The 19,232-nt window shown below is 49.5% G+C and overlaps 1 protein-coding gene across 2 annotated transcripts in view; it reads right to left on the bottom strand.

Moving 5' to 3' along the window:
* Positions 1-1,943: 1,943 nt before the first annotated feature.
* The window catches only part of LARS2 (leucyl-tRNA synthetase 2, mitochondrial), a 143,574-nt gene continuing 126,285 nt past the window's right edge, over positions 1,944-19,232 (bottom strand). The window contains exons 18-21 of one of the 2 annotated variants that reach the window (XM_061128831.1): positions 18,613-18,690; positions 17,588-17,699; positions 8,932-9,059; positions 1,944-3,444 (exon numbers count right to left, since the gene is read on the bottom strand). In XM_061128831.1, coding sequence (XP_060984814.1) covers positions 3,265-3,444; positions 8,932-9,059; positions 17,588-17,699; positions 18,613-18,690 — 498 coding nt within the window. In that variant the 3' untranslated portion in view covers positions 1,944-3,264. The remainder of the gene's footprint in view (positions 3,445-8,931; positions 9,060-17,587; positions 17,700-18,612; positions 18,691-19,232) is intronic. The other variant, XM_061128832.1, reaches the window with a different exon arrangement.

The raw sequence follows: 19,232 nt of genomic DNA on the forward strand, positions 1-19,232 counted from the left end.
AAACCACCTAGAGAGGAAAACCAAAGCCAACTTCGGATGCTCAGCTTTAGGTCTGGAGTCTATCCTATCGGAGCACTAGCCTGCCAAGGGCCGTGAGTGGCTTGCAAGGACTTCTGGTAGGTTTCTTCATGTGGCTTCAAACCTCCAGCTCACACCACCGGGCCATCTGCCCCCAGAAGCCTCAGGCCATCAATCAGGGAGTCCTAAGCCAAGGTAGCACAGAGGCAGCAAGAATAATGGCCACTCCGTGCAGTCACGAGGCGTCCCTAGAGAGCCCCAAGCTTCCAGCTGACATCTGAGTTTTCCTCAGTCTGGTACTTCCAGCAAGATGGGCAATGAGGTGGGGGGACTGGTAGACATGGTGGGTGGCACAGGCAGATTTAGAGGCCAGAGGACCGGGGTTTGGATCTGGTTCTTGTACTTACTGTGGGGCCGTGGTAAAGAATCCACGTGCTGATGCAGGAGATGCAAGAGGCTTGGGTTCGATCCCAAGGTTGGGAAGATGCCCTGGAGAAGGAAATGGCAACCCACTCCAGTATTCTTGCCTGGAGAATCCCATGGACAGAGGAACCTGGCAGGCTACACTCCACCGGGTTGCAAAAGAGTTGGGCATGACTTAGTGACTTAACAACAGCAAAACAAAAAGTTTCTACTTATTAACTCTGCAAACTGAGCAAATTACTGAACCTCAGAACCTGGGTTTCTTCATATTTATGACAGACTCATTCTTTCCCTCTAGGGTTTTAGTGGAAATTAAATGACATAATGCAAGGGAACTTGTTAAGTCCAGGTTTTGACCTAATCAAGGCAGTTAATAAAGGACTGAAATCATTCCCCACCCCAGGGATCAGGTTCTTGTTTTCAATTGTTCCATTACACCAACTAGCTCAGTGACACCAATGAGCTCCTCTGTTTTTAAAACTTTTTCTCCTCTTGGAGAAGAAGTTCTTCAGAGCCATGCCGTTTAGTCCAGTGGTCCTGAAGCTTTACTCACCCACTGTTCTAGACAGATTATGTGCTAATAAAGGGATCCCTGATCTCATCTTACTGACAGACTCAAGATCACTTAGCTTACTTTAGGAATAAACAAGACAACGCGGCAAATGCGCTCACTCCCCTCCTTGAATCAAAGATCCTCATCTGTTTACTTACAGTGAATTTGCGTTTGTTGGTACATGCCATAGGATTTTGTCCACTCAGGTCAGCTCTGGGAACATCTTAAATACCTGCTCCAGAGTTCTGGCCCCTGCCTTCCCTTCCAGTCCAAGTCTTTCCTAACTCTGCTTCGCTGTGTTTTGGTCCTGGACCAAATTCATCCCAGTTAAGCTGAAGGTTAGGGAGAGAAAAGACTAGTTAGACATTATGGTTCAAATGAATCAATTAATCCAGTGGTTCTCAAACTTAGCTGGCCATTAGAATCACCCGTGGAGCACCTGTGTCAGCTTCCCTTGCAGCTCAGACCGTAAAGAATCTGCCTGTGATTCAGGAGACCCGAGTTCGATTCCTGGGTTAGGGAGATCCCCTGGGGAAGGGAATGGCTACCCACTCCAGTATTCTTGCCCGGAGAATTCCATGGGCAGAGGAGCCTGGCGGGCTACAGTCCGTGGGGTTGTGAAGAGTCAGACATGACTGAACGACTAACAATCAATAATCAATCAAATGTGGAGAATCTATTAATAAGATCCCTGATGCCCAAGTGCACTTGAGATCAGTTATACCAGGATTTCTGGGCATGGGGACCAGGCAGAGTATTAAGCTTGAGCCAAGTGACTTAGCTGCTGTTTCTGAGTCAGTACCGTGGTTGTTAAGTTCCCCATGCATCCCACTTTACAACAGTCCACAGCCAGGGCTTCAGAGAATAACAGAATAACTCAGTGTGTTCCTGATTAACTCCTAGAATTGGAATATGGTGACTATTCCAGGATCACACATTTGTCCCGAACTCATACTTGACAAACATTTTATTCCACTAAAAAAAAAAGTCATCTGTTAACTGCTGAACTGCGGGGGACCACATTTGAGCCTACTTCAGAAAAAGACGTCGGGGAACAAATACAGATTTTCAGCATCACAACATGTCTGGATTCTCCTCCCCTCCCCGTATTAAATAGTACTCAGTGGACTGAGGCCAGTTCTGTTAAGAGCACCTAACCTCTGACCTCCCCAAAACCCAGGACCACCCTAACATACATCACACGGGGGTCTTCCCGGCAGCCAGCTGCTCTGGCTGGAGCATAGGAGGCGACACCTGGGTGGCATCAGCTCCCCACCCCCACCCCCGCCGGCGGTGGGCTCGTTCTGGGGGCCACACCCAGGGCAGCATTGCCATCTGGGGCGCACATGAGCAGACGCCCTGTTGAGCTGTGGCAGGCTCTGAGATGGGTTCTGTCCAGGCTGGAAGCAGCTTGTTCCGCTTCACTTCACAGCAAACGTGACATTCTGAAGGGGCAGTCGGGAGGGGCTGCTCCCCATTCACAGTGCGGAGCGGTGCTTCGCCCGAGGGCCTGAGGATCGGCATCAGAGCAGGCCCACCAGGCAAGTCCAGCTGAGCCAGGGTGGAAACAGTAAGCCAGGCAGGGCTGAGGAGCCGGGGTGCCGGCAGCCAGACTAGCCCTGCTTGTCTCTTGATTCCCAGCTATTTCTTCTTCTTCTTTTTGGCTGTGCCAGCCATGTAGGATCTTAGTTTCCTGACTAGGGATTGAACTGGGGTCCAGAGCAGTGAAAGCACCGGGTCCAAACCACTGGACGGCCAGGGAGTTCCTCCGAGCGACTTCTGAAGACACCAGTGTCCATGCCGCACGTGGATACTGGGATCCAGCCTGAAGGCAGGAGACCATCTGCCGATCAACAGTGACTGCTCGAGCTGCCCCTGAGCCCCCGACATCCTCGGCGGGGACCTGCTGAAGGCAGTGCGGTCTCCAGGGTCCAGAGGTGCCCAGGCTGCTCGCGGGGCTTCGTGTTCGGCTCATCCGCTTCCCTTCCCACTCCCACCCAGCCGAATCTCTGGGGGCTGCACGTGGGGCTAGACGCTTCCCCCACCTGCAACGGCAGAGGTATGCGCTCCCCACTGCTTCACCCGTATTTCTCCTCTGCCCCTACCCACCCTCACCCCAGCATCGGATCACACTGTGGAGGCGCCCTGCGGATGCCAGCCTGTCAGAATGCAAAGGCAGACATTCAAGACACTGGGCTTTTCCCTGAGCCTGGGCCCCAGACTCGTTCCTTCGCCCCAGGCCCAGAGGAGGGGCCGCAGCGGGCCTGCAGTCACTCCTGCACCAGGAAGTTGATGAGGGCGGTGCGTGGGGAGAGGAAGGCCTTCTTGATGCTTCGCCCCTGTAACAGCCTGACACCCAGCTCACTCTGGAGAACCAGTTCATGGACTTTGTCCTGGTCCTGGGCGACATGCTGGGGTACGGGGACTTTGCCACAGGCTTTGTTGTTGATCTGACAAGGTGAAAAGAGAGACAACCCATGAGGAAAGCCTGAGAGTGGTAGGCAGCCTGACACCCACTGCCCCTAAAGGGAGCTGCTGTCTCTGTGTGGGGAGAGGGTGTGGGAAGAGAGAAAGAAAAGGCGGGACCCGGCTTCCCAGAAGAGCGAAGTGTAGTGAGATGGGCGGGATTAACACCTGAACACCGCAGAGAGGGCGGGGGCGCCACCCCATGTTTCCTGAACGCTGCCCCCATCACATCTTGGTGGGAATTATGTCAAAAACTCTTGGCATGAGATGGTTCAGGCTGTATTCAGGAAGAGAGGGACAACTGTGTTACTGAAGATCATGTCGAGTTCAGATTGGGCTACAGGGCGTTTCACGTGGACTAATTTCTGGGGAACATGGGCAACCTCCCTTCCGGATGACTGGCTCTAGAAGGGGGCGCTCACATGTGACAACCTGGAAACAGGATCCACACCACTCACAGTTCTTACCTAAAATGGGCCAGTATTGTTCCAGATGTTCAAGCTGGTTTTAGAAAAGGCAGAGGAACCAGAGATCAAATTGCCAACATCCTCTGGATCATCGAAAAAGCAACAGAGTTCCAGGAAAACATCTACTTTGGCTTTATTGACTACGCCAAAGCCTTTGACTGTGTGGATCACCACAAACTGTGGAAAATTCTCAAAGAGATGGGAATACCAGACCACCTCACCTGCCTCCTGATAAATCTGTACGCAGGTCAAGAAGCAACAGTTAGAACTGAAGGTGGAACAACAGACTGGTTCCAAATAGGAAAAGGAGTAGGTCAAGGCCGTATATTGTCACCCTGCTTATTTAACTTATATGCAGAGTACATCATGAGAAATGCTGGGCTGGAGGAAGCACAAGCTGGAATCAAGATTGCTGGGAGAAATATCAATAACCTCAGATATGCAGATGACACCACCCTATGGCAGAAAGTGAAGAAGAACTAAGAGTCTCTTGATGAAAGTGAAAGAGGAGAGTGAAAAAGTTGGCTTAAAACTCAACATTCAGAAAACTAAGATCATGGCATCCAGTTCCATCACTTCATGGCAAATAGATGGGGAAATAATGGAAACAGTGACAGACTTTATTTTTTTGGGCTCCAAAATCACTGCAGATGGTGACTGTAGCCATGGAATTAAAAGACACTTGCTCCTTGGAAGAAAAGCTATGACCAAGCTAGACAGCATATTAAAAAGCAGAGACATTACTTTACCAACAAAGGTCCGTCTAGTCAAAGCTAAGGTTTTTCCAGTGGTCATGTATGGATGTGAGAGTTGGACTATAAAGAAAGCTGAAGGCCGAAGAATTGATGCTTTTGAACTGTGGAGTTGGAGAAGACTCTTGAGAGTCCCCTGGACTGCAAGGAGATCCAACCAGTCCATCCTAAAGGAAATCAGTCCTGGATATTCACTGGAAGGACTGATGTTGAAGCTAAAACTCCAATACTCTGGCCACCTGATGCAAAGAGCTGACTCATTGGAAGAGACCCTGATGCTGGGAAAGATTGAAGGCAGGAGAAGGGGTCAAGAGAGGATGAAATGGTTGGATGGCATCACTGACGTGATGGACATGAGTTTTGAATAGGCTTCGGGAGTTGATAATGGACAGGGAAGCCTGGCATGCTACAGTCCTTGGGGTCACAAAGAGTCGGATGCGACTGAGCGACTGAACTGAACTGAACGGTTCCAGACACCAGTGGTATTATTCACTGAATGTTGGTTCAATTATTTGATGTGAAGGTTAAATTTCACATCAAATATGAACTGATATTGTTGGTAAGGAAAGTGACATGTGATCCAGATAGCTTCTGAACAGCTTGTTTCAAATCCTCCGTCCCAGTGGCTCCTGTCAGAATGCTTACATTTCTTTCATGAATGCTCCAGTTTTTAACTTGGAAAATAAAGTCACTGTATAATGAAAAATTACCGGGAAGAACTTCTGAGGTTTTAACCAAAGCATATTATCCAGGATCCCATAGTCACCCATTTATCTTTTCAGATTTCTGTGCACATAATGGCATTTTTAGAGGCTGCACTGGCCTAGATCGCTGTGCTGTGCTGTGTGTGCTAAGACACTTCAGTGGTGTCCGACTCTGAGACCCCATGGACTATAGCCTGCCAGGCCCCTCTGTCCATGGCATTCTCCAGGCAAGAATACTGGAGTGGGTTGCTATGTCCTCCTCCAGGGGATTTTCCTGACTGGGATGGAACCCACGTCTCTTACATCTCCTGCATTGGTAGGCAGGTTCTTCACCACTAGCGCCACCTAGAGGACGGGATGGGAGGCGGGTTCTTTACCACTCCCACCACCTAGGCGACGGGATGGGAGACAAATAAGACGTCACCTCAAACAGCGGCTGCGTGCCTTAGGAAGGTCTCCAGGTCCCCACCTGGTGGCTATGCTAGCTTCCGCCCTTTGGCCTTGCCACCTCCACTTCACCACTCGGCCTGCGTCCAGGCCTCTGTGCTGTTCTCTAGGAGTCTTCCAACAGCTGCCTGGTGGCCCCTGGCCGCGAGCGCTGTCCCCGCACCCCCTAACCGCCCCATCCACTGCTCACTGACAGGAGCCCCACAGGGGCTCACGACAGTAAAGGCATTCGCTGTCTGAGCTCTCTCTCTGCCAGGCACCGTGCTCCACAAGTCACCTAAGAGACTCTGTTTATCCCTGTCACAAGCCTGAGGGAGGTCACTGCTATTCCAGCCCAGATTCTCAGAGGGCCAAGCTGAGGGACAGGATTGTGAAGCCACAGACCCAGGTCCCCACCCCAGCCCACACTGGAGACGGGATGACCCCTGGACCCCCTCTCTTCCCTGCCAGCCCCCAGCCGCTCCAGATGCAGTTAGGCCCTCTCTCGAGAGTGGCCCTGCCTCTGCTCCAGCCCCTCCTCAGCTCACGGTCCAGGGAGGGCTCCCCCCGCCGTGGCTCCTTCCCTCCACTTAGGGAAACCGTGCTCCTCTTTCAAAGCCAAGGTCACATCCTCTTCCTCAGGACACGTTCCTCAGCGCCCCAGCTGCCAGAGGCAGCGACGCCTATGCGAGCTGCGGTGACCACCTAGCATGTGAGCTACTAAGCCCTGTGCTGCCAGTGTTTCCTCTTTGTGAGACGGGGCCTTGTCTGTGAAATGGGGAGAACAGCAGGATCTGCCTCGTGGGGCTGCTGTGCGAGGTCAGTGAGTTAGTACCTGGAAAATTCTAAGGGCAGAGCCCGCTTCTTAGTCGGTGCTCACAGTGTGTTAGTGGGCTTTGTCATTAGTGCGTCCAGAAGCAGGTTAAGTACTCCTGGCATGCTCCATCTAATTCTTGGCATAATCAGGTGAGGCAGGCCCTGGATTTGCCTCCATTTTCTAACTGAGGAAACTGAGGATTAAGCATTTTGCAAAGTGAGGTGGTCCACGTCCCAAGCTCTTATGTCTTAACCTGGAGGCTATGCAAATTGTCAGTGTGCATGACAACGTGTGTGCCTCCCCAGACCGTCTCTCCTGGTGCTGGGGTCCATGGACATGAGGCGGTGCGTCTGGGCTCAGAGCACGCGGGCGCAGCTAAACTGAGTTACGCTGAGTTACGCTATTCTGTGCTGCAGCTTCTATTTCTGGCCTTGGCCCTGAGTGAGATCATGTGGAGACATGACGGCAGGCCTCGACACCCGACCCGGAGGCTGTTGAGCGGGGTGTGCTTACAGGGAGCCCTATACATTTTACATCTTGAAGTTTTATTTCAATGAAAATCTAAGATTATTTTACCAATTATCAAAACTCGATTTCTTTTCCGCAGTGGTTAAAATGGAAAGACATTTTCAGACTAGAACTTCAGCGTCTCAAGTTTGGCACTTCTGGGACTTCCCTGGTGGTCCAGTGGTTCAGACTCTGCAGGGGGAGCTGGTTTGATCCCTGGTCAAGGGAACTAAGATCCCACAGGCTGCAGGGCGTGGCAAAAAAAAAAAAAAAAAAAAAAAGCTGGCCTTTCTCAACCTCAGCTTAGGCCGACGAGTCCTTAGAAGTATGCAAGAGAATTATTTCTTAGAAACGTTAACCAAATTAAAGAAATTACCTCTCTGTGGCACAGGCTAGTTTTGAGGACTCTGGGAAGAAGCCTAGTCAGGCAGCCCCACCTCCCTGCCCTCTGTGGGCAGGCGAATAGGAGGCATTGAGGAACTAAGTGCCAGGGGAGAGGGTGAGGAGAAAGAGTGGCTGACAAGGAGCCAGTCTCCTGGGGGTACTGTCTTTCCCAATGTGGACCTGCCCGAAGGGCCCAGGGTTGGCAGACGCAGCCGGTGGGGACTGGCAGGCCCGGCTACCCCTCAGCCTCTGGGTAACTTGTTTGTGGCACGTTCCACAACTTGCAGTCATTTTGTTTCTATTTTTCTTTCCTTCTTATTTTCCCCTATCTTTTCTACCAGGCTTTAAGCTCCACGAGGACAGGGACCTGGTTTGTTGTATTTGGGTTTGGGTCCCAAGAGCCTGTGTTAAGGTAAGGGAGGTAACTGGATAATGACTGAGGAATAAACAAATGTGGGCAAAGTGATGAGCCCTCTGAGCCCGTGTCCTCAGCTGAAAAAAAAAAAAAATGAGGACAGTGATGCCTACCTTTCAGGGTGATGAGAGTTGGGATGTAAATCAGCTGGCCCATGTGTGGTTCAGACTAAAAGGTCTGCCCCTTGTTTTCTTTCCCTCTTCAGCCACATCAGCATATTGAAGAGATATTCCTCACAATGGGTCTCAGATTAAGCAAACTAAATGCATAAGGATATACTAGAGCAGAATTACTAGCTCTATACTATAATCGACTACTTCTATGTATTTAAAATGATCCACTTTACCAAAAAAGAGATTTCATGTAGCCTTTCTGAAATATATTTTGCAGAGTGAGGGATTCCATGCCCACCACCTATCACCTTACCCTTTCCAAAAGCCAAGAGCAGCTGAATGAAACCTAGAGAGCCTGAAACACAGTTGGAATGAAGACAGAACACATAAGACAGGACAGGTTGATTCTTTCCATGCTCTCAAAAGCTCGAAGGCCACAGGTTTTCTGCTCACAAGCTTTTGGTATGTGGTGACCTCAAAACTGAAGGCGCTGGCAAAGCAAGACAGGCTGGAAAGTCAGGCAGAGAGTTGGAGAAACCTCCAGACCCAGCCGTGTGTGTGTGTGTGTGTGTGTGTATGTGACCAGACCCAGCCGTGTGTGTGTGTGTGTGTGTGTGTGTGTGTGTGTATGTGACCAGACCCAGCCGTGTGTGTGTGTGTGTGTGTGTGTGTGTGTGTGAAGGTCGGGCAGAGAGTCGGAGGAACCTCCAGACCCAGCCGTGTGTGTGTGTGTGTGTGTGTGTGTGTGTGAAGGTCGGGCAGAGAGTCGGAGGAACCTCCAGACCCAGCCGTGTGTGTGTGTGTGTGTGTGTGTGTGTGTGTGTGTGTGTGTGTGTGAGAGAGAGAGAGATTCCCCTGGGTGCGAGGGGCCCCGAGAGGCACTCACCAGAACCGCCATCTGCACGACCTCGGGCTGCTGGAGGAACTGCGGGTCCACGGCGGGCCAGGCCTGAAGCAGCACGCTGACGTCCCGGGCGTAGTGGGCACACAGCTTCTGTGGCACCAGTGCCAGGCCTGCAGCACGGAGACACAGAGGGTCCCTGAGCACATTTGGGCTCGCGGGGGCGCGCTGTAGAGCGTCTGTCCCGACACGGCCTGCCCTGGAGCTGTCTGAGGCCCCGGGGGCCCCACCATGGCTTTCCACAGCCCACCAGGGGCCCCCACTTCCTTCAGACTTGCTCATCATCCCAGCTTATTTATTAAATACATCTTGGCCATAGGAGGCTAGTTTGGGGGAGAATGGATCAGTGTATATGTATGATTGAGTCCCTCCGCTGTTCAACTGAAACTACCACAATATTGTTAATCAGTCAGACCCTAAAACAAAATAAAAAGCTTAAAGTTTAGGAAAAAAAAATTTTTTTTTGACTGCACCAAGTGGCATATGGGATTCCAGTTCCCTGACCAGGGATCAAACCTGCATCCCCTGCACTAGAGGCGCGGAGTCTTAACCACTGGACTGCCAGAGAATTACCATCTCAGTTTATAGGTAGCTTTCTTTTTTTTTTCAACAATACCCAGAGCAATAAAGATGGGTGAACACACTGTTCTTAAGTGTGCATTTGGAAAAGTAAGGCTGCTGACTTCCCTCGGTCTCTGTAGTCCCGCTGGTGAAGGACTCCAGTGTGCAGATCCCGAAGTAACGAGCTGTGCTGGCTTCCTCTCTGGCCCGAGAATACTTGTGGTCTGACAGGGCCTCCCACCCAGTCCTTTGACTCCTAATCGACCAAGCTAACATGCTGAGAACAGCAGGAGGCTCCTTCTGGACCTACTCAGAGGGAGCTCAACCTCTCAGCTAAAACTCCCTCTCGTGAGAGGCTCCCGCCACTTCCAAATTGGAAAGGGCTGTCCTTGACTCAGGGTGGGTCCAACCCGAGGAAGCTGGGAGGAATGAAAGCCTCTCCCCTCTCGAGCTCCCCAATGCTTCGCGCTGCACCCCCCAAGGCCGAGGAGGCTCAGTACCCCAGAGACGCTCATGGCCAGTGGTCTGCACTTTAGGGCTTCAACCAGGGCTTCTCTAGCAGGGAGGGTTTGACCTCTGAGCCTCTGTTGATATTGGGAGTACAAAAGATGCCCCCAAATGTGCAGGAATACACGAGGCAGAAAAACTGATGCCTGGGCGATTGTGGCATGGCACCTCACCACTGCCTCCTGGTCCTCCCAGAGGCAGGCCTTGAGCGAGAGGGCACATGAATGCGGGCAGTGTGCCCATGTGGGGACGTTGCCATGGCAATGGCACAGCCCTCAAACTGTGAGTGGTTTCTCCAGGGCTGGTAGAGGTAGCATGGTCCTTACATTCCGTGTTTCCCCCGCCCCAACCCGCCCCACTTATTATTGGCCTTGAGACTAGCAGATACATTTGAAGTTTGAGTCTGGGACAGAGGAAATGAAGCCCACCAATGCCAGTCCCGAACACTGGGCTGTGAGTTGACAATGTTTTATTTTCTTTGATGACAAAAGTGATGCATACTCCTTGCAGAAAATTTGTAAAAAGTCAAAAAACAACAACAAAAAAATCATGTTCACATGGATAGCATCTATAAAACTTTTTATTTTGAAAGACAGTAATGTAATATATTGAATGAATATTTGTATGATATTGTATCCACAGAATTAAGCCTAACTACCACCTGGATCATGCTACAGACACAGTTTTGGATTCTCTTTTCTCCTACATTTTAAACTAATAATCAGTTTCATGGAAAATGATGACACACAACAGTATATATGTACTATGGTCATAGTTTTAGCAAATGTTTATATAAACAGATAGAAAAGTTAAGGAAGAAAAACAGCAGACTAGCAGCAAGGATTATCCATGGGAGATATAAGTATAGGCAATCTTTTCGTTAAAAAAAATTATAGATTTTTCTACAAGGAATACTCATGGCTTTTGTAATTCGAAAAGATAGTGTTCCCATACTGTGACATCAGTTCAAGAATTTTTTTCTGGTTTCTTTTTAAGGTTTCATTTTCTTTTCCATTTATTCATAATTTATCTATCTGTAATTTATTTTGTGTATAATGTGAAAAAAAAAAACACACAGCAGTTTTCCAAACTGACTCCACTGAATAAAGCGTCTCTTCCCTATTGGTTTGTGATTTTGTTTTACAATATACTATACTAGAGATGGGCTTCCCTGCTGGCTCAGACAGTAAAGAATCTGCCTGCAATGCAGGAGACCTGAGTTCGATCCCAGGGTTGGGAAGATTCCCTGGAGAAGGGCAGGGAAACCCACTCCAGTATTCTCGCCAAAAGAATCCTCATGGACAGAGGAGCCTGGCGGGCTACAGTCCATGGGGTCGCAAAGAGTCGGACACAGCTGAGCGACTAAGCACAGCACATACTAGGGGGGATGGCTGCAGGACTGTTTACCATGAAGATACTTAAAATGCCTGCATGTGATGAGGTGAAGGACGGGTCAGAAGATGGATCAGCACACTGCTTCCTTCACTGAGAAAGTCTTGCTACCAACAATGTGGTCAGTTTTACTGGAATGCGTGCTTAGGGACACCGGCCATGGACCTGCTAAGCTCCTCACCTTGTCCTAAGCTCTGAGAGACAGTTCCCAGACCAGCCTCAGGTCTCTGGACCCCTCTGAAGAGCACTGGTGTCTTACTCTGGTGACCTGCGTGTCTCAGCCCCCGTGGGGGCATTGCGGATTTGCCATAGCATCCTGTGTTCTACTATCTGGCGCTCTTCCTGTCACCCTGTGCTGGCAGACAGCCTGGGGGAAGGGAAGGCCCCTCGGGATCTGAGAACCCAGTGGCGTTGGAGATGCGCTCCTGGCCCCATCTGGCCCCGTGCCCTGGGCTTCCCCTGCTTCTAACGAGCCTATGCCTCTTGGCAGAAGCAGAAAGGAGCTTCCTGCTGGTTCCTCAGAAGGGTTCCTATTGAGACTCATATCTAAATACAGGACAGAGGTCACAGAAGGGAGATAATCAGGTCTTTATTTTAGCTGGCTGGGCCAGCATGGCTTGTCCTGTGACCCAGCTGCCACGGGCAGCGTTCCAGAGCCTCCGCATGGCAGTTGCACAGGATGCCTGGGAGATGAAAGGACCCTGGACACAAATGTTCTGGGCAGAAGCTGTTACAAATTCCACTTTAAAAAAAAATGAGGAAGCCCAGCCTTCCTGGAGCAATCAGGATGCTTATTTATAGTGGCTTGGCGGCCCTGCCAGGGATTCCATATAGATGGGAGAGGGGGACCCCCACCTCGCTACCCCTGCCCTGTCCTGCTCAGCAGGGAGGAACAGAAACTCACGACCCTAGGCTCTGCGTCATGTTTTTGCCTTCCTGCTCTTTTTAGGGAACTAAAAATACCTACCATTTGCATGGCAAATACAATGCTTTCTTTACGTGACACAGGTCAGGCCGGGAGCTAGTGTTTGGGAAGCACATGGAGAAAGTCTGAGCACGGGCTGGGAAGTGGCAAGGCTCTGATACACAGGCCACCGTGGAGGCCAGCTGTCGCTCTCAGCCCACCCTCTTCCTGCCCCTCCCTGGAGAGCTGCTGTCGCTGACCTTCCTGTGCAAGAACCGAAACGACCCTCTTCTCCCGCCCCGAGAGCTGGTGAGGTCCCACACCACCACGGCACCTGGAGCAAGAGCAGGTGGTCGTGGTGTCTGTGGATGGCAGGCCTCCCCTGATGACCAGTTTCACGCCTATCTCCACTCCACCCCAATCCTCATCACACACAGGGGAGGCCCGGAGACTGGGTCCCCACCATGTGCCACCCAGCCCTGGCACTGCCAAGGAAATGGACCGGAAGAGACGCTGCTTCATGTTAGCCTTTACCCACAGAAAGGGTTCTGGTGACATTGCCTCAGTGGTAAAGAATCCGCCTGCTAATGAAGGAGCCACAGGTTCGATTCCTGGGTTGGGAAGATCCCCAAGAGAAGGAGGAAATGACAACCAACTCCAATTGTCTTGTCTGGGAAATCACATGACCTGAGAAGCCTGGTGGGTTATAGTCCATTGAGTCACGAAAGAGTCGGATGTGACTCAGTGACTAAACAACAACAAAATAATGTGGAAACAGCACACACATTCATGTATAAAACTATAGGAACATCAGCAAATATCTTACTGTCCCTTAGAAGTATCACACACACACTTCTAGATGATTTGTGGATTTGCAGGTTTTTTTTTTTTGGCCTTTCTGAGTGGCTTGCAGAATCTTAATTCCTCAGCCAGGGACTGAACCTGTGCCCTCTGCAGTGAAAGCTCAGAGTCCTAACCACTGGACCACCAGGGAAGTCCCAAGATTTGTAGTTTTGTTGAAATTAATGAATACAGCATATATGCACGGCAAAACAATATAGCTACAATATTTTACCACCATTTTTACGAAGAAGAAAATGTGTGGTGGTAGACTACACTTCAAGATCATGAGTTACTTGAGAAACTTAAGGGAGGCAAAGGGTCACCGTGCTGTGACCCTAATAATTAAGATGTTGATGGAAGACTCAGAGATGGCAAGAGGTAGAAGCAAGATGCAAAAAGCAAGGGAGAAAAATCACTGTTGAACTGTAAAAATGGCCAGAGAAACAGAAATGGGAGATCTTATTATCACGTTTTAAATAATCTGTATTTGGAAAAGAGGCTAATTGCAAAGTAGCACACACACACACACACACACAAAAAGGAAAAATCACTTAAATGCCCATCAACAGACAACTGTTGAATAATGGATGGAATGAATATTCACTAGGTAAGACACCATGAAGCTTTTTAAAAAAGAACAGGGTCAGCCTGTAAGTGTTGATACAGAACTACCCAATAGAACACTCAGTATGGTAAGAGAGAAAAATTTCACCTACATGCATGGAGTTCTGACAATCTGACTGTCAGACTCAGCAGTGGAGGTGCCTGGGGAGAACAACTGAGCGTAGGGGTGAGGATGCGCGAGAACCTAGGACACACCCTTTGTAAGAGCTGAGGGTTCCTCAGTATGTGTATAGACGTAATTTTCAAGGAAAACTCTAGGATTTGCTTTGCTTTAAGAAGCCCAGAGGGGGAACCTCGTGTCCTTTGTCTGGAAACACTGTCAGGGACTCCAAACATGCAAAATTTCCCTAACACCAACTCGTGGATAGGACAATACTCTATGATGGTAAACAAAAGATCACTCTGTAAATTCAGATGTGGTCTCCTGATCTTCTCAGATCCAGAGCTTCAGGAAGGAAAAAAAGATTTCCTCATCCTGTTAACGTGTGCACACTGCCAAGACACTGGTTCTATTATGTCCCACTGAAGGTCTCCACTGACTCTTTACATGGTTGGTAGAGGACATTATTAGGCTATCAAGTACTTTGGGTTTCTCTAAAGGTTTTCTTTTATCCAGAGCCACGATGGCTATTTTGCCCATGGACCCCAAACGGCCCTCAAAAGACAGATCTCATCTGATGTCCTTTGGGGAGAATCTCTTCCATGAAAACCTGCTTTTCTGGGGAACTCTGGGAAGTGGTAATTTCTGAACAACCCACCCTCGCTGACTGTACTCCCATTGCAGTCACTGTGCGGTTATCTAAGATGCAGCAGGGGAATCAGAAGCTGTATGAAAGCTACGTTTTTTATTTACTTATTTGCGCTGGGTCTTAGTTGCAGCGTGCGGAATTTTTTGTTGTTGCCGTTGCAGCAAGTGGCTTCTTTAGCCGAGGCGTGGGAACTCTCAGCTGCGTCGTGTGGGGTCTAGTTTCCTGAGCAGGGACCGAGCCTGGACCCCCTGCAATGGGGGTGTGCAGTCTTACCCACTAGGCCACCAGGGAAGTCCTGAAAGCTATGTCTACTTAGAGTAAAGTCCCAGAGCCTTGAGAGGAGGGTGACTGACAGTGTGGGACGACAGTCATGACGTCCCCGCACAGCACAGTGCTTCTGCTTGCAGAGGACTCTCACTCCTGCGACACTGGCCCTTACCAGATGTTGGGAGTGGCCGGAAGGGGTCAGGTCCCCACCGTCCGCAGAAGGCGCCTGACAAAGAGCTGCGAGCTAACGGCCAGGGTGCCGTGCCTGGGATGGGGGACTCCTCACCTCACTGTGCCATGGCCCCGCTGCCCATTCCGAGGAGACACACACACACACTCACATGCAGAGCCAGGAGACAAAGGTTTCCCACTGCTTCTTTAAACGCTTGAGGGATGACCTTTCAAGGGAATGGACACAGACTGCAGTGCCCGCTGCTCCGAATGCCCTCCCCAGCTTTCCCACCAATGCCTAGAACAGAGTCTGGCACAAAATACACGCTCAATGAATGTTCACGGAATGACTGAACGAGACCCGTTATTCAATCTAGACCCACTCCTTATTCTAATACAGCTCACAAAACCCACTGGTGTCACATGTGGGGAAAAACATGGAGCTGAATCTGAAACGGACTAGTTTCTATCACACTGCTTTAGTGTATGTCCTTCAGGAGAGCCGGCCACACAACTGAAAAACAGACCAGCAGGGTATCCCCACAGTGTACACCTCTGGTAAGACCTGCCGGGTGGGGATAGGACACTGGAGACAGCAGGCCCTCTCTGCCACCCTCCGAATCCTGGCCCTAAAACACAGAGACTGGAGGGACATGCACGGAGGGGATTTCTGAAAACCCCATTTACATCAGTCCCTTGTGGGAGAAACGAAATGAAGAAGGCAGACAGATAATGCGGGACTGAAAATGATAAGAGGGAGAGATGTGTATATTCCAGGGTGAGAGTGAATACATTTATTACAAATTAGATAAGCTTTGTTTTATAAGAAGGGAAGAGCAGGAAAGAATTAACAGTGTGCTACTTAAAAGACTTAATGTGATCACCAATGCTAAATGAAATAGGCATGTTTCCTGCCTAAGGAGATAATGAAAGGGTGCATAAGCTAATGTAATATGGCAGAAGCCTGGCAGGGCCTAATACCACCCTCCCTTTAGGGCATTCTGTCTATTCAGTAAAGAACGGGGGGACGTTCTTGTCCAATGTGGTATGTTCTAAAGCACAGAAGCAACTCAATTCACTTGGTGAAGGCAGTGAAACCCTTATTTCCAAAGCTGACAAGGCACAGTGAGGAAAAGCTGGTTTCTCCTAGGAGAGTAACTGCAAAATCCTAAATCAAACACTAGCAAATAGGAGTTACAGTATGTTAAAGGTGTACGACCCCATGGCCAAGGTAAATTTATCCCGCAATAGCCTGTTAGGCAATCAATTAACTGGACATAAGTCATATCATCAGGACAAAGGGGAAAATTAAAAGCAAAGACTACAATCAACTGAAGAATGGACGTTTAGTAAAATCTACCTCCCTTTCCTAAGGTGAGTTCTGGTAAACAAAGCTAGCTGGCCACTTCCTTAACACGACAGGGACTATCTACCCTAAACCAACAGCCAACCGCAAACCTCACAGGGAAACATGTTCCACTTAACTTTGGAAATGCGAGGAGACTTGCTGTCACCAGTATTCTTTAACATCACATGCGGTTTTCTAAGCAGTATATTAAAGAAAGTAAACAGGCACAAGAGCGTAACAGTTAGACAGGAGGAAACTTATGCTTACTTGTTAGTCACAGACTCCTAGAAAATCCAAGAGGATTCTACCCCTAAATGAAGGAAGAGTGATTGATAGGGAATCTGGTTACAAGTAAGTACATAAATACTAAAAATCATACGCCAGATATTACCAGTCAAAAATTATAAGAGAAAAAAAAAGATTCCAGTTAGAGTAAAAAAAATAAAATGAACTATGGCAAGATGTTGGGAAAGGTGAAAGCAGGAGAAGAAGGGGACGACAGAGGATGAGATGGTTGGATGGCATCACCGACTCAATGGACATGAGTTCTGAGCAAGCTCCGGGAGTTGGTGATGGACAGGGAGGCCTGGCATGCTGCGGTCCATGGCGTTGCAAAGAGTCAGACACAACTGAGCGATTGAACTGAACTGAGCTGATGGCAAGATGAAATATTTGAAAATAATCTTAAGAAATGTGTGGGATCCATATGAGGAACTTGACTAGGTGTGAGGGAAATCTTGAATAAATGGAGAGACAGACCGTGTTCGGGGATGGAAGCCTAGATGCGGTAGAGATGTGAAGCTTTCCTAGGTTACTTCCAGGCTTAAGAAAATCTCAGTCAAATATCTCAAGGAGATTTTGGGAAAATTTAACAAAATTACACCCGAGTTCTACTGAGAAGAATAAACCAGTGAGAAGAGCTAAAATAACCAGGAAAAAGAAATGAATGCTGCTTCTCAGAGACCCCCAGATAAAAGCATAACGTAAACACAGCGTCCCTAGGCTGCCCGCCTCCTGCAAGCGCCTTTAAAACACCCTCACAAGTCACAGGGGGCCTCTGGACACAGGGTCTGGAGAGCCAGGCCCAGCACCACCATCAAGTCCTCCCGCATGGCCCCTTCTCACCTCGCTCGCATTTCCACAGAGAGGTCCCCAGGGCCGCTGCCACACACTGGGCCCCATGGCTGAGGACGTGAGCCCCGAATAAGGCTCAACAAGCGGCGGAAGCACACGCTGGTCAGTAGTAACAGGTCAAGTGAGGCCTACGCCACCTACCTGCCCAGAGCTCTGAGGTTATGTGAGGGGCCATGGGGGCGGCCATCACCATCAGGGCACACAGGGCATCCTCGAACTCGGGGCTGTGGAGAACAACTCTCTGCGAAGCTTGCTGCGGGAGAGAAGGGAACAGCAGTGTGAGCGCGCCGAGGCACGCAAGAGGAGCCTGGGTGAGAGAGGCCACGAAGGTTCCTGAAGTCCAGAGACATGCAGGCGGGAAGAGACTCTCTTCACATCACTTTTGTTTTAGGCAAAGAACTTTCCCGTTTAATCACAGTATTAAAAATAGCTGGAGCAGCAACAGCAGTTGTATCATTGTTCTATTTTATTTTTTTGGCTGCGCCGCACAACTTGCAGGATCTTAGTTTCCTTATGAGGGACTGAACCTCACATGAGGCCCTCTGCAGTGGAAGCACAGGGCCCTAACCACTGGACCGCCAGGAAAGCCCCGAGCAGATACATCACTGTTGACTGAACACTTAACCACACCCTTGAGCTGATGCTAACCGGTTTGGGTCTTCCCACCTTCTGAGGGCAGGACTGTTAGCCCATTTGACAGATGAAGCAGCTAAGGGCTATGACAGAGGGAGAGTCACCTGTGCCTGGACACACGGTTACGCAAGAGATGGAGACTAGATTAGAACGCAGGTCAGTCCTAATTCTTAACCACTGTGCTCGGCTCGGTTTCCTGTACGTGCAGGACCAGTGGAAATGCAGAGACTTGCTCAAAGCTTCTGCACTGTGAAACTCCCAGGACTCGGGTCCTCTTGCCTCTCTCAAGGATCTCAGGGGTCCTCCTATTCTTTGTCAGTTCTTGCCAATACTCAGCGTCTTCCTGAGGTGAGGCTGATCAGTCAAACTTGTCACACCCGTTCACCTGCTGCACACCACACTTTAGAAATAAAACGTCCAGAAAGGCATGGTCTCTGCCCTCTGGGAGCGGCAGGCCACCTCACCACGTGACTGGAAGCCACACACCACCCTGCCCCTGGCCAGGAGCAAATGGGCACAGACGGGCCACTTACCGAGAGGGCACTGCTGAGTCCCATCAGCTGAGAAATCGCAGAGTTCAGCGAGAAGTCCTCAGTGAAATGGGCAGTCACCTATTGGTGAAAGCAGAATCATTCACTTTGTTCAAAGTTCCGTTAAGCTTACACACACACACACAAACTGAATTATCCAAAAAATGTGGAACTAACTGCATGCCATAAAAGATACTTATAACTGTTTTCACTATCTCAAGTAGTCACTATAATGTTTTATCAGCACAAAGATTTTTTTTTTCAGCACAAAGATTTTTAAAGTCAAAGTCAATGTTGTTTCCGCCACTCAAGACTGCTCCTCTTCCTCTATAGCTGCAACAGTGTTGGTTCCTGCAGCAGGTGCCTAAGAAAACACTGATCATTATCTGAAGAGGAGGCGGGACCCACTGATGACCAAACAGCAAACAGGAGATGGGATAAAGGATGTCACTTCCCCATGGTCGCATGACCTTAATTCACAATGAAGATTACTGGTACATGGGGATAAGGCGAGTTTTACATTTTCAAATATAGAGTCAACACAAGAACACAAATACTACTTGTCAGCTTTTTCCTATTGGCATGCTTTTCAATTTTGACCATGGGCAAGGATACAGAAAACT

The sequence above is a fragment of the Dama dama genome, chromosome 24, assembly GCF_033118175.1.
Source record: "Dama dama isolate Ldn47 chromosome 24, ASM3311817v1, whole genome shotgun sequence".
Lineage (NCBI taxonomy): Eukaryota > Metazoa > Chordata > Mammalia > Artiodactyla > Cervidae > Dama > Dama dama.